Source organism: Orycteropus afer, unplaced genomic scaffold, assembly GCF_000298275.1.
Source record: "Orycteropus afer afer isolate SDZICR_OR568_19922 unplaced genomic scaffold, OryAfe1.0 scaffold00623, whole genome shotgun sequence".
NCBI classification, from domain to species: Eukaryota; Metazoa; Chordata; class Mammalia; order Tubulidentata; family Orycteropodidae; genus Orycteropus; species Orycteropus afer.
In genome coordinates, this window is record NW_006922210.1 from 296,807 (window position 1) to 307,539 (window position 10,733).

The 10,733-nt window shown below is 39.5% G+C and overlaps 1 protein-coding gene across 1 annotated transcript in view; it reads right to left on the minus strand.

The window, feature by feature from the left end:
• Positions 1 to 4,650, minus strand: part of NDE1 (nudE neurodevelopment protein 1) — a 70,667-nt gene extending 66,017 nt beyond the window's left edge. Inside the window, exon 1 of the mRNA XM_007956469.1 lies at positions 4,565 to 4,650. Within this exon, the coding sequence (XP_007954660.1) occupies positions 4,565 to 4,650 (86 nt within the window). The remainder of the gene's footprint in view (positions 1 to 4,564) is intronic.
• Between the last annotated feature and the right edge of the window lie 6,083 nt (positions 4,651 to 10,733).

Sequence of the window (10,733 nt, forward strand, 5' to 3'; positions counted from 1 at the left end):
CTTTTGTTGTTGGCAATTTTTTTAAGACCTGTTCAACTTCTTCTTTTGTTATGGGTCTGTCCAAGTTTTCCACCTCAATCTGTGTTAGTTTCAGTAAGTAGTGTGTTACTAGAAATCTGTCCATTTCTTCTAGATTTTCAAATTTGTTGGCACACAGTTCATCATAGTATTCTGATATTATCCTTTTCATTTCAGTTGGTTCTGTTGTAATGTCACCCGTTTTGTTTCTTATTCGTATTATTTGTATTCTCTCCCTGATTTCCTTTGTTAAATTTGACAGTGGTTTGTCAATTTTGTTAATCTTTTCAAAAAGCCAACTTCTAGTCTTGATTTTTTCTATTGTTTTTCTATTTTCTGTTTCATTTATTTCTGCTCAAATCTATATTATGTCCTTTCTTCTGGTGACTAGGTTTTCTTGCTGTTCTTTTTCTACTTGTTGGAGATGTTGGAGTAAGCTGTTGATTTTGGCTCTTTCTTCTTTTTTGCTGTGTACATTTATTGCTATATATTGGCCTCTGATCACTGCTTTTGATGTGTCCCAAAGATTTTGGTATGTTTTGCTTTCATTCTCATTTGATTCAAAGAATTGTTTATTTTCATTTTAGATTTCTTGTATTACACAGTCATTCTTCAGGAGGATGTTGTTCAGTTTCCATGTGTTTGCTCTTTTTCCATTGATCCGCCTATTGTTGATTTCTAATTTGATAGCATTGTGATCTGAGAAGATGCTTTGTGGTATTTCAATGTTTTAAAATTTATTAAGGTTTGCTTTATGGCTTAACATATGGTCTATCATGGAGAATGTTCCATGTGCACTAGAAAAGAATGTATATTGTGCTGTTGTTGGGAGAAGTGCTCTGTAGATGTTTACAAGGTCATGTTGGTGGATTGTATTGTCTAGTTCTTCTGCATCTTTGTGGAGTTTTTTTCCAGTTTTTCTATCTTTGATTGAAAGTAGTGTATTAAAGTCTCCCACTATGACTGTGGAGTCACCTATTTGTCTTTTCAATGCTGTTAATGTCTGATTTATGTATTTTGGGGCTCTTTCATTGTGCCCATAGATACATATTATGGTTGTATCTTCTTGTTCAATTGATCTTTTAATCATTATATAATGTCCTTCCTTGTCTCATATGGTGGTTTTTGTCTTAAAGTCAATTTGATCTGAAATTAATATTGTCACTCCTGTTTTTTGGTTGTCATTTGCCTGATATATCTTTTTCCAACCTTTGATTTGTAGTCTATTTTTGTCTTTGTCTCTAAGGTGTGTCTCTTGTAGATAGCATATTGATGGGTTATGTTTTCTTATCCACTATGCAATTCTCCATCTCTTGAGTGTTACATTTAATCCATTGATATTCAGTGTAATTATCAACAAGTATGAATTTGTTGCTGTCATTTTATTATGTGTTTTCTCATGGTAGTCTTGGTTTCTTTGTTCCATATAGTTTTCTGTGCTGAGCTAGTTTTATTTATGAATCGTGTTATCATTTCCTTTATTGCTGTTGTTTTAGTATTCTGTTTTATTGTGATGTGAAGGTTTATCATTTTTGTTTGAAGTTACCTTGTGATTTATCATTTTCTCCCAAGTTTAGAACAGTCCATTCTATCTTTGAACTCTCTTGACTTCCTCACCATTTAGAAGTTCTGTAACTACACTACTTTTTTCCCTCTTTTTGGTTTGTAGTTGTCCTCATTTGCCAGTTGATATTTCTAGTTCCCTGTTTACAATCTTGTAAGCTTATTGTAAGCTTATTTTGAGGAGCTCTGGTAGCATAGCGCCTAAGGCACTTGACTGCTAACCAGAAGGCTGGCGGTTCAAACCCACCAGCCACTCCTCGGAAGGAAGGTTGGGCAATCTTACTTCCGTAGTGATACTGCCTCGGAAACCCAAGGAGGGGTCGCTATGAGTTGGGGCCAACTCGACGGCAAATAACAACACAACAACAACAACAACAACAAGCTTATTTTACTTTGGATACTTCCATAGCTGTGTTGGTTTCTGGGTTATGTCAACACGTCTATTAATGGTCAGTTGTTGTTTGCTCCTTCCATCTTCTTTTGATGTTTCCTGCATCATTCAATATTTTGCCCACAGAATCTTTTAATATTGCAACTCAAGACTCGAATTTTTCTTATCTTTTTCAGCTTGAGTAATGTTGAGTATGTTCTTCCCTCTTGGTTTTATGATTGGCCTCTACATATTTACCTATTTTTGTCACTTCATGTAAGTGAGGTCATCAGTACACCTATATTCATTCCAGCATCATTCACAATAACAAAACAGTGGAAACAATCCAAATGTCCATCAACATATGAATGGATAAACATACCTAAATGTATTATTACAAAGCTATAAACATAAAACCAAGTCCAGATACATGCTACAACATGGATGATTCTCAATGACATTATGTTGAGTGAAATAAGTCAATTACAAAAAGACAAATACTATATGATGTCATGTATATGAAACAACAAGAATAGGTAAATATAAAGAAACCATTTCTAGTTTCTTGATCCTTAAAATCCAAGAGCCATTTCTGAGTCAGTCCATGATAATAACCTGTCTCCCTATTGGAGGGGACCTCTATCTTGACTTTGGAGAAAATCACCTCAGTTAATTTTATTTTACTAACTCTGTGTGCAGCCCTTAACAACAGATAACCACTCCTCATTTATCGACATGGTTACGTTCGTAAGAAAATTGGCATTATGTGTAAATGGAAGATGACCACTTCAGATCACAAAATGGAGGATGACTACATCATTACATCACTGCCAAACCACTGAGAATCAAGGTGATACATACCGTTAACCATCACAGACAGTATTATTCTCACCTCATACCTTGGCATTCATTACTGCCGGATGAATGTCATTAATGCGCAAAATAGTCAAATAGAATTTTTACTATTGTCCTAAATGTGAAATGTAATGATAATGAGATCAACAAGTGAGGAGTACGTATAGTTGAGTTTTGCTTACTTTTCAATTTAGATCAATGTAATCACACTCTATATATTCTTTTCCTATTTAGTTTCTTTCATTTGACACTATGTTTATGATATTCAGCCACATTATTGGGTTCATTTTGTTTTCTTGCTGTATAGAATTAAACTGTGTAAGTAAAAAACAATCTATTCATCTATTCCATTGATAAACCACCACAATTTACTTTTTTTTTTCCCCAAAAGAAAAATAACTTGATTATTTTTCCTAGGGAAAAAAAAAAATCCAAAATTAAAAAAATACTAAAGTCAAACTAAATATAAATAAATTAGAAGGACTGGAAGAAGTCCTCTATGTGGAGATTATGAGTTCATGAGAAATCAAAAGAAACAATGCTGAACACAACACGCACACAAATAGCCAGTACTCCCAGATATGAGTAGTTGTCATAGATTGAATTGTGTCCCACAAAAATTATGCATCAACTTGGGTGGGCCATGCCTCTCAGTTGTTTGGCAGTTATGTTCAACTGTAATTTGGCAGCTAAGTAACGATGTAATCATCTGTCATGATGCAATCTGATGTGATCAGCCAATCAGTAGTAAGGGGATGAGGGTGAAATGCAACACCTTTACTCAGGTTAGGAGCTCTAGTGGCAAAGTGCCTAAGGCATTTGACTGCTAACCAGAAGGCTAGCGGTTCAAACCCACCAGTCACTCAGAAGGAAGGCTGGGCAATCTAGTTCCGTAGTGATAATGACTTGGAAACCCAAGGAGTCAGATCTGACTCAACGGCAGCGAGTTTGATTTTTGGTTTTTTTTTATTCAGGTTACAGCCCTGATCTGATGTAAGGGGAGTTTCGCTGGCCTGTGGCCAGCATCACCTTTTGTCTACAAGAGATAAAAGGAGAGACAAATGAACAGAGGGACACCAGTATCATCAAGAAAGAAGAGTCAGGAACAGTGAGCATCCTTGCAGCCAGGGTCCTTGTGCTGACAACCTCTCACACTGAGGGGAAGACTGATGCCAAGACTCATGAAGATCTCCAAGGAACACAAGGCCAACAGATGTTGAAAGGAGACAAAGACCGTACCTAAGAGCCCACAGTGAGAGAAAGCTTTCCTCAAGAGCTAGAATCCTCAACTCAGACTTCTAACATCCTAAACTGTGAGAGAATACATTTCTGTTTGTTAAAGCCATCCACTTGTGATATGTGTTACAACAGCATTAAATAACTAAGACAGTACTGAAACACAACTACAGTTGTTCCACTTCAACCACATATGTTGCTAGGCACATAGAAAAGTTCTTTCCCATACATAAAGGACTGAACAGATATGGAATCTGAGAACTGACAAAATCCTACCAGAAAATAAGATGGAAGGTAGCACAGCATCATGGTTAGTAGCATAGGCTTTGGAGTTCAACTATCAGTTCTACCAGTTGGTAGTTTTGTAATCTTGGGGACAGTTTCCTCATCTATAAAAAGAGGTAAACATAGTTTCTTCATAGGAGGTTGTAACATTAACTGAGATAATGTCTGTTAAGCTCTGCACAGTCAACAACAACATCATTACAGGAAGAAAAGGTAGATCACCCGCCATGAACTGACCTCTGTTTATAGGTCATGGCCAGATCTTTCCAGTAGTTAGCTTCTTCTTCCTCAGAGCTGAAAGTAGTCTTTCCGGAATCCTCCATTGTGAAAGAGAGAAGAGATCTACTCTTCTTGCAGCATGGTATCTAGGAGAAGAGATTTTAAAATAATTACCCAAAAAACCTGTTGCTGTTAAGTTTATTCTGACTCTTAGCAACCCCACAGGCTAGGGTAGAACTGCCCCACAGGGTTTCCACGGCAGTTATCTTTATGGAAGCAGACTGTCACATCTTTCTCCCATGGAGCAGCTGGTGGGTTCAAATTGTCAACCTTTCAGTTAGCAGTTGAGTATTTAACCATTGCACTAAATACCTGTGGGGGGAAAAAAGCCAACTTTTATGTTAATTAAATGACAAAACATTGCCAAAAAGCTAAAGCCAAACCCAAACAAAATACAGACCACTCACCTGTTATAACCCATGGATTAATATCAAGGCTTATGTACATCACTCCACAAATACTTATTGAGCACCTACTATAGGACCCAGGGATCCAAATAAGATGTCTCCAAGGTCCTCCCTCCCCGCAAGGGAGCTCACAGTCTGTCTGTGGGGAAGAGATGAATAATAACGTAAATTATTATAAAACTAAATAGTGAGTGCAGCAATAGGAATATGCAACAGGCAACTAATATACTGTAAATTACATATATTTACAGCATATAATTTGATGAAGTTTAGCATATGTATATACCTGAGAAACCATGGCCACAGTGAAGATAAACATCTCCATCACTGCATGGGGCATTCAGGGAGTCCTGCACTCAAGCCTGTTTGAGTTCGTGGGTGGTACAAATAGTTAAGCAATGGGCTATTAACCAAAAGGCTGACAGTGCAAACTCACCTAGAGGTACCTGGAAAGGTCTGGTGAGGTACTTCCAAAAGGTTGCAGCCTTGAAAACCCTATGGACTACAGTTTTACTCTGCAACACATGGGATTGCCATGAATCAGAAAAGACTCAACAGCAACAGGCCTGCTTTTTGGGTTTTTGAACTCAACTTGAAAGTCAAGGAAGGCTTCTGGAGCTGTAGCCTAAAGAACATGAAGGCACTGACAGGTGAAAGGTAGGGAAAAAGGCTAAGCAGAGGGAGAAACCGAGAGCAGTCAGGCCTGTTGGGGGACCCGGAATTGCGTGGATTTAAAACTGAGGAAGGGATGGGATGGCAATCAAAGCAGCAAAGAAGATACGTGCGAAAGAGGTAAGGACCAGGAAGAATGAGCTCCTGGGAGCTTCCAAGGAACAAAAAGGGAACGTTCCACAGTATCAAGGATGCAACCAAGAAACTGGTAAAAATATCCATGACACTTGGGGAAATGTCAGTCACTAGTGATTTGAGGAGCCCTAGTGGTACAGTGGATTTGCTGCTAACTGAAAGGTCACCAGCTGGAGCCTAGCAACTGCTTCATGGGATTAAGAAATGGCAGTCTGATTCTGTGACAATTACAGCCTTGGAATCCCAATGGGGCAGTCCTACTCTGTCCTATAAGGTCCAGCAGAAATCATCACCAAAGCACTGAGTTTGGGTTTTGGTTTGGTAATTTGAGCAAGAATAGTTTCAATGGAGTGGGAGGAGATAAACTGGGTGGAGGAGTCACTAGGTGTTTAAGAAGAGGAAGCAGAATTTTGGAGAACTCAAATTTTGTAAAAGAAGGAGGCAAATTAGGCAGTAGCTGGAGGGTGGGGTGGTAAGGGCTTTAGACTACTGTAGTCTCTCAGAAGATGGAAGCAAATTTCTATGAACAGTTGGGTTAATAAGTTTGTAGACTCCCTGCAGATGGAGTTGGGTTTAACATTATTTTCTGAGGTTTTTTTTGAGGTCCTGAGCTTGTCAAAAGGTCATGAGAGACCCAAATAAGATTATCTCAGGGTCCTTTCCTCCCCTCAAAAGAGTTTGCAGTATGTGCGTATCCATGAGGACAAAAGAATGAACATAACCCATCGTTGGTTTTTTTCCCCCTCCTCTTAATTTTACCAATATATCCCAGAGTAAAAAAAAGTGAGCTGTTATGCATGGGTAGTTTACTACACAGTTTCAAATTTAATTATCACTAATTTCTTTTTTTTTTTTTTTTATTGTGCTCTAGGTGTAAATTTAGAGCAGAGTTTGTTTTATACTCAACATTTCATGTACATTTGGTTTTACTGCCCAATTACCATCCTCAACCCTAACCCACTCTCCTCCTCTTCCTTCGCAGTAATCCCACCCCCACCCCATGCCCCTCATAGTTATGCACTCCTGTGTGTCCTGCATTTCCTCCGTGTGAATGTTGCCCCTCTGGTGCCCTGTGGTCAAATGCTCTTGGGGATGCATCTCCATAGAGTATGTGGGTGCATCACCCTGGGTTGAGTGGTCTGCGTATATGTCTTGTTTACTATTGGGCTAAGAGCCAGCCTCTGGGAGTAAGTAAGCTTCATTCCAGGCCCAAAGTGTATCCCAGCGCCATAGTATTGGGGGTCCCACCAGACTCCATCTGACCAGTAATTCTGGTCATTATTGTGTTTTTTTATTTTGTTCCACATTTTTTACCTCCCACTCTACATTACCCATCATTTTGCAAGACTTAACCAACTGTTTTTAAGAAGTTCTATTTTTGGTTAAAAATACAAATCATTAGGTAAATGTGTTAGTGTCAACACAAACACAATCACCAACTTCTGGATCCCTGGTAGAGGGCTGTCATGAGTCAAAATCCACTCAAGGCAACTAACAACTTCCACCACCATCTATATCTAAGCACAGTACTCATTCATAATTCTACATTTATTAGTACTTGTATTCACATTTTCTCTCTTTTCTAATTTTTCTCTCTTCCCTAATTCTGAGAAAATGTGCTATTTTTCACTACCCACTCACCCATTCTGGGCAACAGTTTGTCTGAAAGTTTCATCAAAGCAGAGAAACTAGATGTAGTAGAAAGCTGTTGATTTGTTGACTCTTCCATTCTAGCATTCATTGTTCCATCTTCCTAAAATAGTATCCCAATAGTCCCTTGGGGCAGCCTATCCTGTTCTCATTCCCTGGGGTTCAAATGAACCTGTCACCATCATCTAGATCTGGGAGATGGCACATGCTAATTCATGCCTTTAGCATCAGGACTAGCTCAGAAATAGGCCTAACCTAGGATGAGCCAACAAGTGTCCAGGCCCACGCCTTCTATGATGCTATCAGGAAAGAAACACCTTCTGCGAGTGTTGGTGAGGAGGTAGGAAGTAAGCCTGGAGCCGCCAGTTGACATCTTGCTATCACAAGGGGAGAGCCTCCTTGAAAATGAAAACAAAACCTAGGAAAGCAAGACAAAGAGATGGAAAGACTGAGCCCTGACAATATCATAGGAACAACTGAATCCAGTCATACCTGATTTAAGATTATGAGAGCTAATCAATTCCCTTTGTTGGTTACACCAACTAGAGTTGGATTTCTTCTACAAGAAAATCCTAATTAATATATGCAGTGAATGATCTTTTTCGTCAAAGTAAAAAAGGAGAGTATCTTAGAATGTTAATAGCAGTAATGGACATGGTGAGGAACAGGGGTACATTTAGACCTAGTACTCCTTGCTCAAGTCATAAGCTCTAAAAAGCCCAGATCTCATCTGCTACATAGTCACCAGACCCATTTCTATAATGTCAGGAGCCCAGGGCCCACATAGCTGTTAATGAATACTGTGTCGCCATTAAGACATTGGTAAGCCTATTGAGAACAGCTTCAGCTACGTGGCATGGGAGAAGTCAGAGTACACAGGTTGAGGAATAGGGAACAATGCATTTTCCTGAGGTTTGAGAAAAGATGACAAACACAACTAAGGTACAGGTATCCCACACTTTTCAAAAGTTTGCTTTACACCACTTTGCTTTCATGAAAGACCTATATTAGTACCTGTTTTCATTAACCGAAAGAAATTCAAAGGATTTCTGCCTTTACAAAAAAAGGTGAAACGTGAACATACAGTACTGCATTGTCAGTCAGGGCAAACATGGGTATACAGGTGGCTGAACGATTAGGTATGTCTATGCAGGTGGGAGTGCGCCCAAGACTATGTACAGGGTTGGCAGACAACATTTCTACAAGTGTATTTGTATGTTCTGTAAGAATTTCCAGGTATATAGTAGAGCTGACAAGGGACAAGGTTATAGTCACTTCTTGGCCACAGCTAGCTGCCCAAAGGGAATGAGCAGCTCAACTGTCATAATATACTACACGAAATATTGTTGCACATCCTGCTTTGGTGAGTAGCTACTGGGCTCTTAAAAGCCTACAAGCAGCCATCTAGATAAAACGATGGGTCTCTCCTCATCCAGAGCAAAGAAAAACGAAGGAAACCAAAGATGCATGGAAACAATTAATCGATGTGACTGGTACACCACACAATCCTTAGCCTATACAACTATGACACTAGAAGAACTAGATGGTGCCTGGCTACCACTGTCAACCATTTGGAGGGGGATCTATGTAGGAGATCCTGGATAGAGTGGGAGAACAATGTGGAACAAAACTCAAAATCATTAAAAAAAAAAAAGACCAGGTTTGCTGGTCTGATAGAGCCTGGTGGAACCCTTCAGGTCTAGAATTGAACCCACTCCTGTGGCTTCCAGACAAACAAAAGACAGGCACATGAGGTGAACATTTACAGTAAGTAAATCTCTTTGGAGAGATCAATCATGGGAGAATAGAAGGGCTATGTATGCACAGGGAGACAGCTCAGGGGGCAGGAGTTCATGGGAGGGAAGAGTACAGGGAAGAGGTAACTATGTGGAGGAAGTGGGAAGAGAGCTGTTGCATTGTGGGAAATTGTAGTCAATGTCAAAGTGTATGTGAGCTAATATATGGAAAATGAATTTGCTCTGTAAACTTTCACCCAAATCATAATAAAAATTAAAATAAATAAATAAATAAAAGATGAAAAGTGAAACTAGCAGTCAGCATTTGTTTTGCAACAAACAATTAAAGAGGCGGTGTAACACCCCAAGCTGTGAGAGTGGTATTTCCAAGCTCATTCCTTGGGAAGTACTTTCAGCATCTCAGCATCAGGCTATCATAGCTTTGAACTATGTCTGTGAACACTATGTTAGTGTTATTTTAGGTTTTATGTGTTATTAGGTATGTATGATTTGGTGGGTTATATTTTGGATCTGGGAATGCTCAAATTTTTTTCCCATAGAAAGTAACAGTAATTGCTTCTTAGCTTTATGCCATTCCACCTTACGAAAGGTTTCATAAGAACGCTCTTTAGGAGAGAACAATGTGGAACAAAACTCAAAATCATTTGGGGGAAAAAAAGAGGGGGGGACGACCAGGTTTGCTGGTCTGATAGAGCCTGGTGGAACGCCTGAGACTATGGCCCCTAGCTGCCCTTCAAGGTCTGGAATTGACCCACTGTGGCTTCCAGCCAAACAAAAGGCATGCATATGAGTTGAACGTGTACCTGAAGTAGATACATTCCTTGGAGAGAACAATCATGGGAGAAAGAAGGGCTGTTTATGCACAGAAAGACAGTTCAGGGAGCAGGAGTGCATGGAGGCATGGACACAGGGAAGAGGTAACTATCGGGAGGAAGTGGGAGGGGAGCTGTTGCACTGGGGTAAATTGTAGCCAATGTCATGAGACAAGGGGTGTGTGAACTGCTATATGGAAAGTGAATTTCCTCTGTAAACTTTCACCCAAATCACACACACACACACACACACACACACACATAAATGCTCTTTCGGATAGTGGGGAAAACATCAAATCAGTCCCCTGCCTACTTCTCCAAAAATTTCATACCCTGTTTCCCCTCACTTACTCATGCTGTCGCCACAATGCCTTTATTCTTGCTCCCACTTCAGGGCCTTAGGACCTGCTATTCTCTCTGCCTGGAATGCTTTTCTTCCACAAGAAGTCTGCCCAGGTTTCTTGCCATTCAAATCTCAACTGAGATGTCCTCCTCAAAAGAATCTTATTTGAATATCCTACCTAATATCCCCTCCAGCCTTTCATTACCACATTAACCCTGCTTTGTTTTATTCAGAGAACTATTCTACAACTTCATGAGTTTTGTTTTTGCTTTCACTGGAATATCAGTTTCTCGGTATAGGGACCTTCTGTCTTGCCTTTTTAATCCCCAATGCCTAGAACTATACTTGGCA